Source organism: Protomyctophum parallelum, assembly GCF_964188405.1.
Source record: "Protomyctophum parallelum genome assembly, chromosome: 5".
NCBI lineage: Eukaryota > Metazoa > Chordata > Actinopteri > Myctophiformes > Myctophidae > Protomyctophum > Protomyctophum parallelum.
The window spans coordinates 15,152,965-15,171,146 of NC_139702.1; the positions used below are offsets into that span (position 1 = coordinate 15,152,965).

The window sequence follows — 18,182 nt, forward strand, 5'->3', positions numbered from 1 at the left end:
GACACTGAGGGCTGTGGCAGCCCCAGGAACAGGCTCTGATACTGGGGGAGAGAGAGAGAGGACAGCCGGTCATACATCCATACCTCCAGGAGGACACAGGGCTGTGGCAGCCCCAGGAACAAGCTCTGATACTGGGGGAGAGAGAGGAGGGAGGACAGCCGGTCATATACCTCCATACATCCATACCTCCAGGAGGACACAGGGCTGTGGCAGCCCCAGGAACAGGCTCTGATACTGGGGGAGAGAGGGAGAGGACAGCCGGTCGTATACCTCCATATACATCCAGCCCAGCCCAGTGGGGACACAGCCCCAGGAACAGCCTCTGATACTGGGGGAGAGAGAGAGAGGACAGCCGGTCATATACCTCCATACATCCATACCTCCAGGAGGACACAGGGCTGTGGCAGCCCCAGGAACAGGCTCTGATACTGGGGGAGAGAGAGAGAGGACAGCCGGTCGTACCGCCATACATCCATACCTCCAGGAGGACACAGGGCTGTATGAGCCCCAGGAACAGGCTCTGATACTGGGGGAGAGAGAGAGAGAGAGGACAGCCGGTCATACCTCCAGCCCAGCCCAGTGGGGACACAGCCCCAGGAACAGCCTCTGATACTGGGCACGGGGAGAGAGGAGTATAGCCGCTAACCAGGGGACCGGTGGTCTGGGGGTCCCTGGACTGGGGGACCAGTAGACCTGGGGACCAGTAGACCGGTGGGGGTCCAGGGGGACCGGTGGGGGTCTAGTGGGTCCAGGGGGACCGGTAGGGGTCCATATAGGGGTCCACCAGGGGCTCCAGTGGAGATTGATGCATGAAGTCGTCTCTGGCTGTGGAGGAGCACACAGTGAAGGTAAGGCTGTAGGGTTTAGGGGTTAGGCTTCAGGAGTTAGAATTTATGGCTTAGGAGGAGTTAGGGGTTATGGGTTAGGGGGTAGGAGTTAGGGGTTAGGAGTTAGGGGTTTGGAGTTAGGGGTTTGGGGGTAGGAGTTAGGGGTTAGGAGTTAGGGGTTAGGGGTTTGGAGTTAGGGGTTAGGTGTTAGGGGTTTGGAGTTAGGGGTTAGGGGTTAGGGGTTTGGAGTTAGGGGTTAGGAGTTAGGAGTTAGGGGTTAGGAGTTAGGGGTTTGGAGTTAGGGGTTTGGAGTTAGGGGTTAGGGGTTTGGAGTTAGGGGTTAGGGGTTAGGGGTTAGGGGTTTGGAGTTAGGGGTTAGGAGTTAGGGGTTTGGAGTTAGGGGTTAGGAGTTAGGGGTTTGGAGTTAGGGGTTAGGAGTTAGGGGTTAGGAGTTAGGGGTTTGGAGTTAGGGGGTAGGAGTTAGGGGTTAGGAGTTAGGGGTTTGGAGTTAGGGGTTAGGAGTTAGGGGTTTGGAGTTAGGGGTTAGGGGTTAGGGGTTTGGAGTTAGGGGTTTGGAGTTAGGGGTTAGGAGTTAGGGGTTAGGGGTTTGGAGTTAGGGGTTAGGGGTTTGGAGTTAGGGGTTAGGTGTTAGGGGTTTGGAGTTAGGGGTTAGGGGTTAGGGGTTTGGAGTTAGGGGTTAGGAGTTAGGGGTTTGGAGTTAGGGGTTAGGAGTTAGGGGTTTGGAGTTAGGGGTTTGGAGTTAGGGGTTAGGGGTTTGGAGTTAGGGGTTAGGAGTTAGGGGTTAGGGATTTGGAGTTAGGGGTTAGGAGTTAGGGGTTTGGAGTTAGGGGTTAGGAGTTAGGGGTTTGGAGTTAGGGGTTAGGAGTTAGGGGTTAGGAGTTAGGGGTTTGGAGTTAGGGGTTAGGAGTTAGGGGTTTGGAGTTAGGGGTTAGGAGTTAGGGGTTAGGAGTTAGGGGTTTGGAGTTAGGGGGTAGGAGTTAGGGGTTAGGAGTTAGGGGTTTGGAGTTAGGGGTTAGGAGTTAGGGGTTTGGAGTTAGGGGTTAGGAGTTAGGGGTTTGGAGTTAGGGGTTTGGGGGTAGGAGTTAGGGGTTAGGAGTTAGGGGTTTGGAGTTAGGGGTTAGGAGTTAGGGGTTTGGAGTTAGGGGTTAGGGGTTAGGAGTTAAGGGTTAGGAGTTAGGGGTTAGGGGTTAGGAGTTAGGGGTTAGGGGTTGGGACACACTGTGAAGGTAAAGCTGTGTGTCTGAGCGGCGCGAGCCCCTCCTATGCATAGCTCTGTGTGTACAGTATGTGTGTACAGCATGTGTGTATGTACTGTACCCATAGAGATGATTTAATTGGCTGAGGGCTTAAACAGTGGGGGCAGAAAAGTGAGGACATAATTGTGATTAAAACACAGAATTCAGACGTGGCGGTTCTTCCACGCAGGTTGTTTGTTTACAAACATTCAGAGGTTGTTGATTAGTCTGTCTGTTTGTTTACAAACATTCAGACGTTGATTAGTCTGTCTGTTTGTTTACAAACATTCAGAGGTTGTTGATTAGTCTGTCTGTTTGTTTACAACCATTCAGATGTTGATTGGTCTGCCTGTTTGTTTACAAACATTCAGACGTTGATTAGTCTGTCTGTTTGTTTACAAACATTCAGACGTTGATTGGTCTGCCCGTTTGTTTACAACGCTGTCATTGGTCTGTCGGCAGGCTGATGTCATGGAGAGGCGGGCCAAGGTGAGCGTGACGTCGGTCAGCCTGATTGGCTCGTCTCTGTCTCTGCTGCTATTGGTCACGGCCATCTTCTCCGACCACTGGTACGAGACGGATACCCGCGGACACAAGGAGAACTGCGATCGCTATGGCAACGATTCTAATGACCAGAAGAACCGAGACATGCCCATATATCACCTGCCCCTGGTGCACGATAACAGCCCCGCCCATGGGTAAATATGATATACCACCCGCCCTGGTGTAGATAATATGATATACCACCCGCCCTGGTGCAGATAATATGATATACCACCCGCCCTGGTGCAGATAATATGATTTACCACCCGCCCTGGTGCAGATAATATGATATACCACCCGCCCTGGTGCAAATAACAGCCCCCACCCATGGGAATATATATAGGGGAAAAAAAAACATATACAGTGAGGGGGAGAAGGGGTGGGGGGGGGGGATTCAGGTTTTACGGGGGCCAGTTTCGAATTTGCAGCCGTCCGTAGGTGCCCTTTGAGAGCGGTTTTGAAGGAGTCAAGGGATTTGCATGTCTTAATGACTGTTGGTAGGGCGTTCCAAATTTTGGTGGCATAGGAGCTAAATGTATTTAGTCCCTTGTTTGTGCCGAATCTGGGTTGCACATGGTTTGTTGAGCTCCCTCTGGTGTTGTGGGTGTGGACTTCAACAACTCTGTATGCCACTAAAACTGAACGACCAATATGTCCATTTGAAGCTATGATTCCCTACTCTCACATGACTCATAGCCTCAGTCAGAAACTGTCACTTATTTTATTATCTTCTCCAGGTTGGGTAAGATAACATATAGTTATGGTAATATCTTCTCCAGAGCGGGTAAGCGGAACATGGCCCTCATTAGAACATATACTCATGGGAATATCTTCTCCAGGGCGGGTAAGCGGAACATGGCCCTCATGAAGCCCATTCACGTGGGCTCCAGAGAGGAGGAGCTTCTGGAGAACTGGAGAGCCATCCTGGGGATGGGAATCCTGGAGACCGAGTGTGGTCGACCACTCTTCTCTACGTACAGGTAATCTATAGACTATCTGCTCTACCTACCTAATAGACTATCTGCCATATACCTACCTACCAGTAATCTATAGACTATCTGCTCTACCTATACCTACCAGTAATCTATAGACTATCTGCCATACCTACCTACCAGTAATATATAGACTATCTGCCATACCTACCTACAGGTAATCTATAGACTATCTGCCCTACCAGTAATCTATAGACTATCTGCCATACCTACCTACCAGTAATCTATAGACTATCTGTCTTACCAGTAATCTATAGACTATCTGCCATACCTACATACCTACCTACCTATCAACCTATCAACCTATACCTACCTATCTACCTACCTACCTACCTACCTATATATCAACCTATACCTACCTACCTACCTACATATCTACCTACCTACCCAACTATACCTACCTACCTACCTACATATCTACCTACCTACCCAACTTTACCTACCTACCTACCTACCTACATATCTACCTACCTACCTACCTACCCAACTATACCTACCTACCTACCTACCCACCTACATATCTACCTACCTACCCAACTATACCTACCTACCTACCTACCTAACTACCTACATATCTACCTACCCAACTATACCTATCTACCTACCTACCTACCTACATATCTACCTACCTACCGAACTTTACCTACCTACCTACCTACCTACATATCTACCTACCTATATCTACCTACCTACCTACCTACATATCTACCTACCTACCCAACTATACCTACCTACCTACATATCTACCTACCTACCTACCTACATATCTACCTACCTACCTACCTACATATCTACCTACCTACCTACCTACCTTCATACCTACCTACCTACCTACCTACCTACCTACATATCTACCTACCTACCCAACTATACCTACCTACCTACATATCTATCTACCTACCTACCTACCTACATATCTACCTACCTACCTACCTACCTACCTACCTACATATCTACCTACCTACCCAACTATACCTAACTACCTACCTACCTACCTACCTACATATCTACCTACCTACCTACCTACCTACCTACCTACATATCTACCTACCTACCCAACTATACCTACCTACCTACCTACCTACCCAACTATAACTACCTACCTACCCAACTATACCTATCTACCTACCTATATATCTACCTACCTACCTACCTACCTACCCACCTATACCTACGTACCTACCTACCTACCTACCTACCCACCTATACCTATCTACCTACCTACCCACCTATACCTACCTACCTACTCACCCACCCACCTATCTATATTGATACACTGGTTTCTCTATCTCTTGTCCACCTACAGCGGCCTGTGGAGGAAATGTTACTTCCACGGCATGGATGTAGACATCGATAAACTCATCTCTAAAGGTACGTCCGTCTGTCCGTCCGTCCGTCCATCTGTCCAATGTATTATGTAAACTAGAACTCTAGTGCCACGGGGAAATCTGTGGCCTGTAGAAAGATGTTACCATAGGTGTAACACAGAAACCTGTGGCATGTAGAAATATGGTACCAATAGGTGTAACCATGTGGCCTGTAGAAATATGGTACCATAGAGTGCGTGTCGCCGTTTGATGACGTTGCGTAGAGTGGTCTTACTGGGCAAAAGAGGTGGCTGAAATGGGTGTCCCTTAAAAATGGTGGTGGTTTTATATTAACTGGACAATATGTGAAGACATTGAGGGCGGGATTATAAACCTAGAACCTTGGCAGAGTTCTTATGGATAGTCTCTGGAAGTGTGGAGGCAAGTGGAGTGCTGGTAAGCTCACCACTGTGAGCTAAACTCGCTATTAGCTAGCATGACCCAGCCACTGTGAGCTAAGGTCGCTATTAGCTAGCATGGCCCAGCCACTGTGAGCTAAGGTCGCTATTAGCTAGCATGGCCCAGCCACTGTGAGCTAAGGTCGCTATTAGCTAGCATGGCCCAGCCACTGTGAGCTAAGCTCGCTATTAGCTAGCATGGCCCAGCCACTGTGAGCTAAGCTCGCTATTAGCTAGCATGGCCCAGCCACTGTGAGCTAAGCTCGCTATTAGCTAGCATGGCCACTGTGAGCTAAGCTCGTTGTTGTACAGCTGTTGTTGAACTACAGTAGGCCTAATACTCAGTGTTACAGTGTAATGTAGTTGACGTACAGTACAGTATTACAGTGTACTGTGAGGTTATTGCATGCAGATTAATACTATGTGAGGTATTGTATTGAGGTATTAGGTATATATGTATCATATCAGTGTTACTGTATTGAGGTATGTATTAGGTGTATATGTATTATATCAGTGCTACAGTGTACTGTGAGGTTATTGCATGCAGATTAATACAGGTATTGTATGTATTATATCAGTGTACTGTGAGGTTATTGCATGTGTATATGCATTAAGGTGTATTGTATGTATTATTCTATTATGTATTATGTGTACTCTGAGGTTATTGCATGCATGCAGATTAAATAAATAAATAAAAGCAGCTCAGCTGCATAAATAAATAATGTAGGTGTAATAAATAAATAAATAATGTAATGCTGCAGTCTCCTCACGTAGTGTTGACGGGGGAGGAAAGCTGGGCCAATAATGTGTGTGCGTGCTTGTGTGTGTGTGCGTGCGTGCGTGCATGTGCTTGTCTGTTTGTGTGCGCTTTTGCTTGTGCGTGTGCACACGTGCGTGTACGTGTGTGTGTGTGTGTGTGCGTGTGTCCATGTGTGTGTGTGCGTGTGTGTCCGTGTACGTGTGTGTGTGTGTGTCTATGTGTGTGGGTGTGCGTGTGCGTGTGTGTGTGTCTGTGTGTGTGTGTGCGTGTGTGTGTGAGCGTGTGTGTGTGTGTGTGTGTGTGCCCATGTGTGCGTGCACGTGTGTGTGTGTGTGTGCGTGCGTGCGTGCGTGCGTGCGTGCGTGCGTGTGTGTGTGTGTGTGTGCGTGCGTGCGTGTGTGTGTGTGTGTGCATGTGTGCGTGTGTGTGTGCGTCTGCATGATTCTGCTGCCAAGTTGGACGACCTTCCAAAGTCGTGTGAAGGTCGCATCACCTCAGTGTCTGTTGAGATTAACCCCATCCTGACCTGGGCCTGTTCGGATTAGATGCTTAACACCAGCCTGTGTGTGCGTGCGTGCGTGCGTGCGTCCACTGGTACCAGTGGGCACTGGTGCCCCCTGGTACATCTCTTCTGTATATCTCAGTATCTTTATTAATCTATATTCAAGACTTACTGATACAAGGACTTGAGCTTCTAAAATAAATACTGCTGCTGTAATTAAAGAGAGAACATACTCTCAATAGTGGATAGACTGAATGATTAACTACCCCAAAAATATAGTTTACATTTTACCACTACTATTAACTTAAAACAGAATTAGTAATATTGTAACCATAATGATATTGTCGCATTGTGATATTTGGCCATAACTCCATCCTCTGAGGGAGCTACCTTTGGGGAAGGGGGTTGTTGTCCAGACATCAGGATTAGGTTAAACCTGGCTGTTAGCCTGGTCCGGAGCAGGCTAAATCCAAAGCATTAGTTTCCATGGTAACTAATGTAGCATCACTTTCATGAAACCATGAAAATGTCCAGGTTAACTGGTTAAATTAATCTGGCAAGATTAACCAGCTTTCATGAAACCGGTTAATCGCTGATCCAGGATATATTAAGGCAGGATATGTGTTAAATGACGCAACATGTTTGATATTCACCACATCACAACACCTCAAAGCATTCTACAGTTTAGGCATTTTCACCTTGAAAAAATGTACTACGATTTGTTGTCCGTATAGGTCCAAAGTTCACTTGTAGAACTTTTCGTGCATTTTGATCAAAGATCCTGGGAGGAGAGAGATTGTAGCCTACCTGTTTTTCATATAATTCAAAATGGCGGGTGATCTAAGGGAGGTAAAAAAATAAGAACACGATGCTTGTGTGAGGCATGAGGAGAATTGAGGTTCTATTGCCGACGGTCAAATGGTTCATGAGCTATGCGTGGCCAAAGTTTGCATGTTCAATTGAGTGCTATAGCGCCACCCTTTGGCCAATGGTCATGGGCTCTGCATTAACACCATTTGGCATGACCCTCTACCAAATTACCGAGTTTCGCGACAACACAATAAGTTTACCCAAGTCCCTTATTGGTCCATTAATGACATCAGTCAGTCTTTCTGACAAAAAGGGAAATAAGTAAAGGATTTTTAACGATATTTGAGTGAATAATTTTCCCACCCCTACCGTAAAGTATCACATCTCTATCATGTTGTAAAACACTGCCCCCATGTGGTGGTTCCAGGGATAGCAGAGAGGTGCACCACTGTGAAGTATCACTTCTCTCAGCCCATCCGGCTCCGAAACATCCCGTTGAACCTGACCAGGAGCATCCAACAGGACGAGTGGCATCTGCTGCGTAAGTATCTATACCTGACCTCTGACCTCTATCTGACCTCTACACCTGACCTCTATCTGACCTCTACACCTGACCTCTATCTGACCTCTATCTGACCTCTACCTGACCTCTACACCTGACCTCTACACCTGACCTCTATCTGACCTCTACACCTCACCTCTATCTGACCTCTACCTGACCTCTACACCTGACCTCTACACCTGACCTCTATCTGACCTCTACACCTGACCTCTACACCTGACCTCTACACCTGACCTCTACACCTGACCTCTATCTGACCTCTACCTGACCTCTACACCTGACCTCTACACCTGACCTCTATCTGACCTCTACACCTCACCTTTATCTGACCTCTACACCTGACCTCTATCTGACCTCTACACCTGACCTCTACACCTGACCTCTATCTGACCTCTACACCTGACCACTATCTGACCTCTACACCTGACCTCTATCTGACCTCTACACCTGACCTCTACACCTGACCTCTACCTGACCTACACCTGACCTCTACACCTGACCTCTACACCTGACCTCTACCTGACCTCTACACCTGACCTCTACACCTGACCTCTACACCTGACCTCTATCTGACCTCTACACCTGACCTCTATCTGACCTCTACACCTGACCTCTATCTGACCTCTACACCTGACCTCCACACCTGACCTCTACACCTGACCTCTACACCTGACCCCTATCTGACCTCTACACCTGACCCCTATCTGACCTCTATCTGACCTCTACACCTGACCTCTATCTGACCTCTACACATGACCTCTATCTGACCTCTATCTGACCTCTACACATGACCTCTATCTGAACTCTACACCTGACCTCCACACCTGACCTCTACACCTGACCTCTATCTGACCTCTACACCTGACCTCTACACCTGACCTCTACACCTGACCTCTACACCTGACCTCTATCTGACCTCTATCTGACCTCTACACCTGACCTCTATCTGACCTCTACACCTGACCCCTACACCTGACCTCTATCTGACCTCTACACCTGACCTCTATCTGACCTCTACACCTGACCCCTACATCTGACCTCTATCTGACCTCTACACCTGACCCCTACACCTGACCTATACACCTGACCTACACCTGACCTCTACACCTGACCTCTATCTGACCTCTATCTGACCTCTACACCTGACCTCTATCTGACCTCTATCTGACCTCTACACCTGACCTCTACACCTGACCCTGACCTCTACACCTGACCCTGACCATAGCCACCCAGCAGGACTAGTGCCACCCGCCCGGTGTAATCCTAACTTGTATATCTCCATTATGTTCCCAGATCTGAGCAGGATATCAGCAGGCTTCCTGGGCATGTTGTCATAATAACTGGTGTATGTGATGGTCCATACTGTATCGTCATGTTGTAATGTATGTGATGGTCCATACTGTATCGTCATGTTGTAATGTATGTGATGGTCCATACTGTATCGTCATGTTGTAATGTATGTGATGGTCCATACTGTATCGTCATGTTGTAATGTATGTGATGGTCCATACTGTATCGTCATGTTGTAATGTATGTGATGGTCCATACTGTATCGTCATGTTGTAATGTATGTGATGGTCCATACTGTATCGTCATGTTGTAATGTATGTGATGGTCCATACTGTATCGTCATGTTGTAATGTATGTGATGGTCCATACTGTATCGTCATGTTGTAATGTATGTGATGGTCCATACTGTATCGTCATGTTGTAATGTATGTGATGGTCCATACTGTATCGTCATGTTGTAATGTATGTGATGGTCCATACTGTACCGTCATGTCCACAGATCTCAGCAGGCTTCCTGGGCATGTTGTAATGTATGTGATGGTCCATATCTTCATGTGTCTCCACAGATCTCAGCAGGCTTCCTGGGCATGTTGTCATAATAACTGGTGTATGTGATGGTCCATACTGTATCGTCATGTTGTAATGTATGTGATGGTCCATACTGTATCGTCATGTCCACAGATCTCAGGAGGATATAACAGCAGGCTTCCTGGGCATGTTGTAACGTATATGATGGTCTATATCCAGGGCTGCACACAACTTTTTTGGTCTAGTACTCAGAGGAGCACCTGGAGGAGTTACTTGGTGCTCCTAAAATGCGGCGACCCGTCTCGCCGGATGGATAAAAGAGGGATGCATGAATAACTTATAGCAAAACAATATTTATTGGATAAGTGGGGACTGGGGAGTCAATGGAGAGTATTGCAACTCTAGATTCATCCCATTATTTAAAAAAATCTAGAGTTGCAAATTGCAGCTATAGGTCCATGTGTATTCCAGCTCTATATGCATATTCTAATACAAACTTCTTAATACTTCCTACGGATAATATGAGCATCAAAGCAATATTTAGATACTTTTTAATTATTTTATTTAAATTGCCGATCTACTAGCTCACAACGTGTTGCGGAGGTGACACGTTGTGAGCTTGCAGATCAGCTATTTGTTTAACATACGACACGTCGTACGGCGAAGCATACGTCAGGCTTCCCTTTTGTTTTTAGCCGAGGCGATGTACACAGTCAACACAGAGTCAGACACACATGGCTCCTCTGTGCAAAATAAATAATGTACACTACCCGACTTTATGATAATAGTATGTCGGGACACGCTGTTGATAAGCTTCATGTTGTGCAGCAGCAGTGCCAGTCCGCAATGCTTTGCACTCCTCCCACTCCACTATTGTTATGATAGTTATACATTTTTTCAACTACGTGCTCTTTGCTTTTCTCGTGCTTATCAAAAGCTGGGTGACTGAAATTATTTATCCCTGTATAAAAGGTGCAGTTCTTATCGATGCTCACGGAATAGTTTGCACCAGAACTCGCTGCGCTCAGCATTAGTTTGGAGCCAGCCGACATCATCCAACCACTTTTCTGCAAACACACGTTTTCTGTGCGGTTCAGGTGGTGGTTCCGTTTGGCGTCTCTTTGGAGGTGGTGGTGCTGGAACACCAAAATAGTTACTTAATGGCGCTTGCTTCTTGGACATTTTGACGAGAGTGTGGCTGTAATACTGTAAGAATAATGTGTCAGGTAACTTTCTCCGTAGAAAAATCCAGCAGCATTCATGGTTTGGAACCTCCCTCGTTGGAGTAAGAATGCGCTGTGATTGGCCACAATTGGCCAGTGCACTCTCGCAAGATGTGCTGTGATTGGCCAGTAGCCACTTTGAGTGGCACTCGGTGGGAAATGCTCTCGCCACAGAATTTACTAGTGTGTATTCTGGCCATAATAATCATTCTGGGCGGCCCCAGCTGTTGGTACGCAGAAGCGCTTCCCGGCGCTTGATTGACAGCGCATTTTGAATTTTGACGACGCATGCGCCGTGGCGCACCACTTATGTGCAGCCCTGTCTATATCCTCATGTGTCTCCACAGATCTCAGGAGGATCACAGCAGGCATTCTGGGCATGTTGTAATGTATGTGATGGTCTATATCTTCATGTGTCTCCACAGATCTCAGGAGGATCACAGCAGGCTTTCTGGGCATGGCAGCAGCAGTGTTGTTATGTGGAAGCATCGTTGCTTCCGTCGGATTCTTCTGGGAAGAAAGTTTGACTCAACATGTCTCTGGACTGCTGTTCCTCATGGCAGGTACCACTGATTACTGAGTACTGATTACCAATGATTACTGATTACTGAGTACCACTGATTACTGATTACTAGTACCACTGATTACCGTTTACTGATTACCGTCTCCTCTCCTCTCCTCTCCTCTCCTCTCCTCTCCTCTCCTCTCCTCTCCTCTCCTCTCCTCTCCTCTCCTCTCCTCTCCTCTCCTCTCCTCTCCTCTCCTCTCCTCTCCTCTCCTCTCCTCTCCTCCATCCTTCCTCTCCTCCATCCCTCCTCTCCTCTCCTCTCCTCTCCTCTCCTCTCCTCTCCTCTCCTCTCCTCTCCTCTCCTCTCCTCTCCTCTCCTCTCCTCTCCTCTCCTCTCCTCTCCTCCTCCTCCTCAATCCTTCCTCTCCTCCATCCTCCCTTCCTCTCCTCCCCTCTCCTCCTCCTCCTCCTCCATCCTTCCTCTCCTCCATCCTTCCTCTCCTCCCCTCCTCCTCCCTCCTCCTCCCTCCTCCTCCTCCTCCTCCTCCTCCACCTCCACCTCCCCCCCCCCCCCCCCTTCCCTCAGGGATCTTCTGCACCATCTCTCTGTGTACGTATGCTGCCAGTGTGTCGTACGACCTGAGCCGCACGCCTCCGTTCATCTATGGCCTGCCGGGCGACGTGCATCACGGCTACGGATGGTCCATGTGGATGGCCTGGAGCAGCCTGGGCCTGTGTGTGGCCTCGGGCTGTCTGTGCACCGCCGGAACTTTCATGATGTCCTCCAAAAAGACCTCCAAGACCTCCCAGCGCCAGTCCTCTGTGTGAGGGAGCAGCCCGGGCTTTGTGAGGCCTTGGGCTGTTTGTGTACAGCCTTCCCCCTTCATGGTGGAGACCTCCCAGAGCTCCAAGACCTCCCAGAGCTCCAAGACCTCCCAGCGCCAGTCCTCTGTGTGAGGGAGCAGCCCGAAGCTGTGTGTGGCCCTCGGGGGTGTTTCCAAACCGCAGTCCCTTTCATGATGTCCTCCAAGAAGACCTCCAAGACCTCCCAGCGCCAGTCACACTTCGGCCAGAGCCTCTGGTTTACAGAATCAAATCCTCCACTATCTTTTCGGATTGTTTTCCGGTCAACCGCCTTCCACACGTCAACGTTATCGCGTGGAAGGCGAGCGATTCCAATGGAATATTAATTATTTAGCATTTGCATTCTTACAGCTTCGTGAAGCATCTATAGTTCATTTTCAACGAGACCTGCGTTTTTGTTTTTTCTGTATACGCGCGGAGAGGTCGAGGGGCGACATCGCAAGCGTGTTTACGTGAGAGCGGTCCCGTGAATTTGTTGTTGTTGTTCTATATCAGTGGTTCTCAAACATTTTCATGTCAAGGACCCCCAAAAATATGTGTCGACGACTCCCATCTGAAAATATGTTGTTCCAGGGACCCTCTCAGAAGCAAAGATTCGCTCTGAAAGAATATATATATATACAAAGATTTGCGCCACATTTTCACGATTTTTCAAAAAAAGCAGACCTACAAGCTCGTAGTGCGGCACTCGGTGCCGCGCTATGAGCTTGTAGATGTGCTATTTTTCAATAGCTAAAGTATAACGTAATGCTTAAAACACTGGGCGGGAACACCCTGTGCTTTATCAGCCATTTACGCATTAATGGGAGTGTAATAATAATAATAACAAACGCATATCTTGCTTTGTGAAAGACAGAAAACTAAATATTCATGAAAAGGTTTTATTAATCATAGCGTTTAAGAAACGGTTATATTAAAGGTACCGTATTTAAATGGAATATAAAGGGTAGAGGGAGTAGAGGGGAAACAGCGCCACCTTCTGGACATTACTGAGAACTGCAGACTTTTCGCCCAGTTCCGTTATTGGCTTCAGTTCCACAGCCCGGCACTACTAACGCTGTGACCTTTGACCTGGTGACCTTATGAACTCTGACCTGGTGAAGATATTAGAAAAAGAGATGCCTCATTGGCCGCTGCAGTTCGTTGGAGCCACCTCATTGGCCTCTGCAGTTCGTTGGAGCGACCTCATTGGCCAATGCAGTTCGTTGCAGCGACTTCATTGGCCGCGGCAGTTCGTTGGAGCCACCTCATTGGCCGCTGCAGTTCGTTGGAGCGACCTCATTGGCCGCTGCAGTTCGTTGGAGCGATGTGTGTGGAAAAGTGGAAGGCACGTTACTGCCACTGGCCAATCACAGCACATCTTTTCCGGGACTTACAGACCCGGACATGCGCTCTGTGACGCAGCACGCTCATGCTCCCGCGGGGTATGTCTATGGGAGATAACCTTATGAACTTTGACCTGGTGACCTTATGCCCTCTGACATGGTGACCTCATAACCTCTGACCTGGTGACCTTATGACCTCTGACCTGGTGACAGGAGAGAACCTCATGAACTGGTTTGTTCAGAATCATGTCCTCTCGTCTTCACTTCTAACTCTTACATGATCTTAACAGCAGCAGCAGTGAAGCACCTCGAACCCTTACCTTATCTTATGGCCTGTGACCTCATAGGCTTAGGGTTTAAAGGGACACTTCATCCTTTTTGCTAAAAAATATATGTTAATGACATTTAGGCGCTTTAGAACACTTTCCTGGGGGTCTTTATGTGTGTAATATGTGGTTTTAGATATTTTAGATTGTAGCAGTGAGCCCAGTGTCTCTGATGTCATGGACACTGGGATCACTTACTTCCTGGACTACATGTGGTCTCAGTAAGACAGACCTCCCCCTATCCACAGTAGCAGGAGTAGCAGTGCACAAAAGTATTATGGGAATTGTAGTCTAGGAAGGAAGTGAGCCCAGTGTCCATGACATCAGAAACACTGGGCTCACTGCTAAAATCTAAAATTTCTAAAACCACATTTTACACACATAAAGACCCCCAGAAAAGTGTTCTAAAGCTTCTAAACGTCATTAACATATATTTTTTTGCAAAAAGGGTGAAGTGTCCCTTTAAGGCCCAACCCTAATCATTACTATTAGTATTATTAATTAGGATTCAAATAAAATAAGAAACAGGGAGAATAGCAGACCCTCAAGCTTCCCATTGCGTTTCGTAGAACTTGCAGATCTGCTACTTGTGCGTGACGCTGTTGTATGATGAAAGTAACGTTAGTTTATCGAATAAATACAAACACACAACACGTTGTAGAATACGATGGTAACACCGCGTCACCAGTTGTGGTTCCTCCTGCCTGTTACGACTTGGAATAATTGGTAAATGGTGCATTTATATAGCGCCTTTATCCAAGGCGCTTTACATAGATTGCATTACATTAGGTGCATTACATTCACCCATTCACACACACGTTCACACACCTTTACATAGATTGTGCATTACATTCACCCATTCTTCACACACACGTTCACACACCTTTACATAGATTGTGCATTACATTCACCCATTCACACACACGTTCACACACCTTTACATAGATTGTGCATTACATTCACCCATTCTTCACACACACGTTCACACACCGATGGCGGAGGAAACCATGCAAGGTACCAACCAGCACATCAGGAGCAATCAGGGTTTCAGAGTCTTGCTCAAGGACACTTCCACACTAACTCTGGGGGAGCCCACAGGGATCGAACTGGCAACCTTACGATTACCATGTGGCCACTCTAGCCCTGATATGATGATGCCCTGATTGGGTAGACCCTGATATGATGCAGGGAATTATGTGTGATACAGCTGCACCCTCTGGTGGCGGGCGGGTGGTGTTACAGCGTGACACACAAACAGACAGACGAGCTAGGCAGGCTTCTATAGTAATCGCTCATTGCATTCACAATCACTGCATTCACAACTACAAACCAGTGACTACAACATGACAGAAGTTACTATCCTGATGACTACAAACCAGTGACTACAACATGACGTAAGTTATCATCCTGATGACTACAAACCAGTGACTACAAAATGACGTAAGTTACCATCCTGAGGACTACAAACCAGTGACTACAACATGACGTAAGTTACTATCCTGATGACTACAACATGACGTAAGTTACCATCCTGATGACTACAAACCAGTGACTACAGCATGACGTAAGTTACCTTCCTGATGACTACAAACCAGCCTTCCAGGCTAAGAATAATTATGGAGATAAGATAAGACGATATGAAGAAGTCCTTGAGACGTCGACTCCAGCAGAAGATCTGAGCTCTTCAAATACAAACTATTATTCATTAGAATGGACATCACACACACACACACACACACACACACACACACACACACACACACACACACACACACACACACACACACACACACACACACACACACACACACACACACACACGCACACAGTATACTTGTTCAGTTTTGGTGGTCTTTTGAGGTGGAGTTTAATATCAGTGGTGTGCTTAATTATGTGAGGCACACACACACGCACACATGTGCACACGCAGTATTTTACAGTCTATAAACCTATACAGTATTTTGTTCTCTTTATTTTAGAAAAAGATTAACTCTAAATGATTGTAAGTAATTCATTAAAGAGACTCATTGATTGTGTAATAAAGTTAATCAAATTATTTAATCACAGATAACGAAGCGTTATCTGTGATGACGTCATCATTATTGATGATGACGTCATCATTATTGATGACGACGTGCGTCCACTAATGAAGATTCAATCTGATCTGCACAATCATTATAATCAGTGATTCGCTGACATTAATATAACAGATCTACAAGTTACCTGGAACATTCTGCTCTCAGTGCCATGAGTATGAGTGGACTTAAAGGGGAAGGAATCCCCTTAAAGGGGAAACAAACCCTTAAAGGGGAAGGAATCACCTTAAAGGGGAAACAAACCCTTAAAGGGGAAGGAATCCCCTTAAAGGGGAAACAAACCCTTAAAGGGTAACGGAACCCCAGGATTTGTAGTTCGTTTTACTCTCCAGGTTAAAAACTACAGCATATTAAAAACATGGCCGACTGAAGTGAAGTGATGTAACCTTAACAGCTGCTTTAGGGTTAAGGGTCATTAGTCATAGTACACAGTCTGCCATGTTTTTAATCTGTTTGATTATGAATTGAATACCCAGGACCTGAATGGAAACAACACCATGATATCATTTTAGACCGTACTCTGTACTGTTTAATACAATATTCAATCAATCAATCAATCAATGTAGTTTTTAACCTGAAACAAACTAAAACATCCTGGGGTTTAAATTCCCCTTTAACTGTGCTTAAAGGAGGTTGAAAATGGGCGAAGTGTCCCTTTAAAGGCTGATGTGAAAATGGGTGAAGTGTTCCTTTAAAGGCTGACCTCTCTGATATTTGATTATAACATTTATTCATCCAAGGACTTATTTATTGTACAAAGTATGAATAATTATTCATTGATTCATTATTCATGGATTTATTTACTGTACAAAGTATGAATAAAAACGTATTGAATTTATCATGTAAATTATATTCCAGCAGTATCATTACTTCACTATGTTATATAGTATGTAAATTATCTCACATGCTAGTTTTGAATAAATATTATCCTGATGAACTCATTTACATATTCAGCTCTCATTAATTACAATAAATACTATTAATGTCATTAAAGGGTTACTATGTAACCAGTTCCTGTTTTTACTTACATTAAAACATGTGATTATGAATTCCTCCCCATGTTTGTGCCCAAGGTTCATGTTTAGTTTCATGTTTTAGGTTCATGTTTCAGGTTCATGTTTAGTTTCATGTTCATGTTTCAGGTTCATGTTTTAGGTTCATGTTTAGTTTCAAGTTTTAGGTTCATGTTTCAGGTTCATGTTTAGTTTCAAGTTTTAGGTTCATGTTTTAGGTTCATGTTTCAGGTTCATGTTTTAGGTTCATGTTTAGTTTCATGTTTAGGTTCATGTTTAGTTTCATGTTTAGGTTCATGTTTTAGGTTCATGTTTTAGGTTCATGTTTCAGGTTAATGTTTAGTTTCAAGTTTTAGGTTCATGTTTTAGGTTCATGTTTAGTTTCATGTTTTAGGTTCATGTTTCAGGTTCATGTTTTAGGTTCATGTTTAGTTTCAAGTTTTAGGTTCATGTTTCAGGTTCATGTTTAGTTTCAAGTTTTAGGTTCATGTTTCAGGTTCATGTTTAGTTTCATGTTTTAGGTTCATGTTTAGTTTCATGTTTTAGGTTCATGTTTAGTTTCATGTTTTAGGTTCATGTTTCAGGTTCATGTTTTAGGTTCATGTTTAGTTTCATGTTTTAGGTTCATGTTTAGTTTCATGTTTCAGGTTCATGTTTTAGGTTCATGTTTAGTTTCATGTTTTAGGTTCATGTTTAGTTTCATGTTTCAGGTTCATGTTTTAGGTTCATGTTTAGTTTCAAGTTTTAGGTTCATGATTTAGTTTCATGTTTTAGGTTCATGTTTCAGGTTCATGTTTTAGGTTCATGTTTAGTTTCATGTTTCAGGTTCATGTTTTAGGTTCATGTTTAGTTTCATGTTTCAGGTTCATGTTTTAGGTTCATGTTTAGTTTCATGTTTTAGGTTCATGTTTCAGGTTCATGTTTTAGGTTCATGTTTAGTTTCAAGTTTTAGGTTCATGATTTAGTTTCATGTTTTAGGTTCATGTTTCAGG

The 18,182-nt window shown here is 45.5% G+C and overlaps 1 protein-coding gene across 1 annotated transcript; it reads left to right on the forward strand.

Moving 5' to 3' along the window:
• Nucleotides 1-2,554: 2,554 nt before the first annotated feature.
• tmem178a (transmembrane protein 178a) lies at nt 2,555-12,523 on the forward strand (the record flags this gene model as incomplete). Its single annotated transcript, XM_083764326.1, has 7 exons — nt 2,555-2,781; nt 3,466-3,606; nt 4,925-4,989; nt 7,883-7,996; nt 11,484-11,621; nt 12,153-12,388; nt 12,440-12,523. The coding sequence occupies 7 exons, from the start codon at nt 2,555-2,557 to the stop codon at nt 12,521-12,523; spliced, it is 1,005 nt and encodes a 334-aa protein (XP_083620452.1).
• Between the last annotated feature and the right edge of the window lie 5,659 nt (nt 12,524-18,182).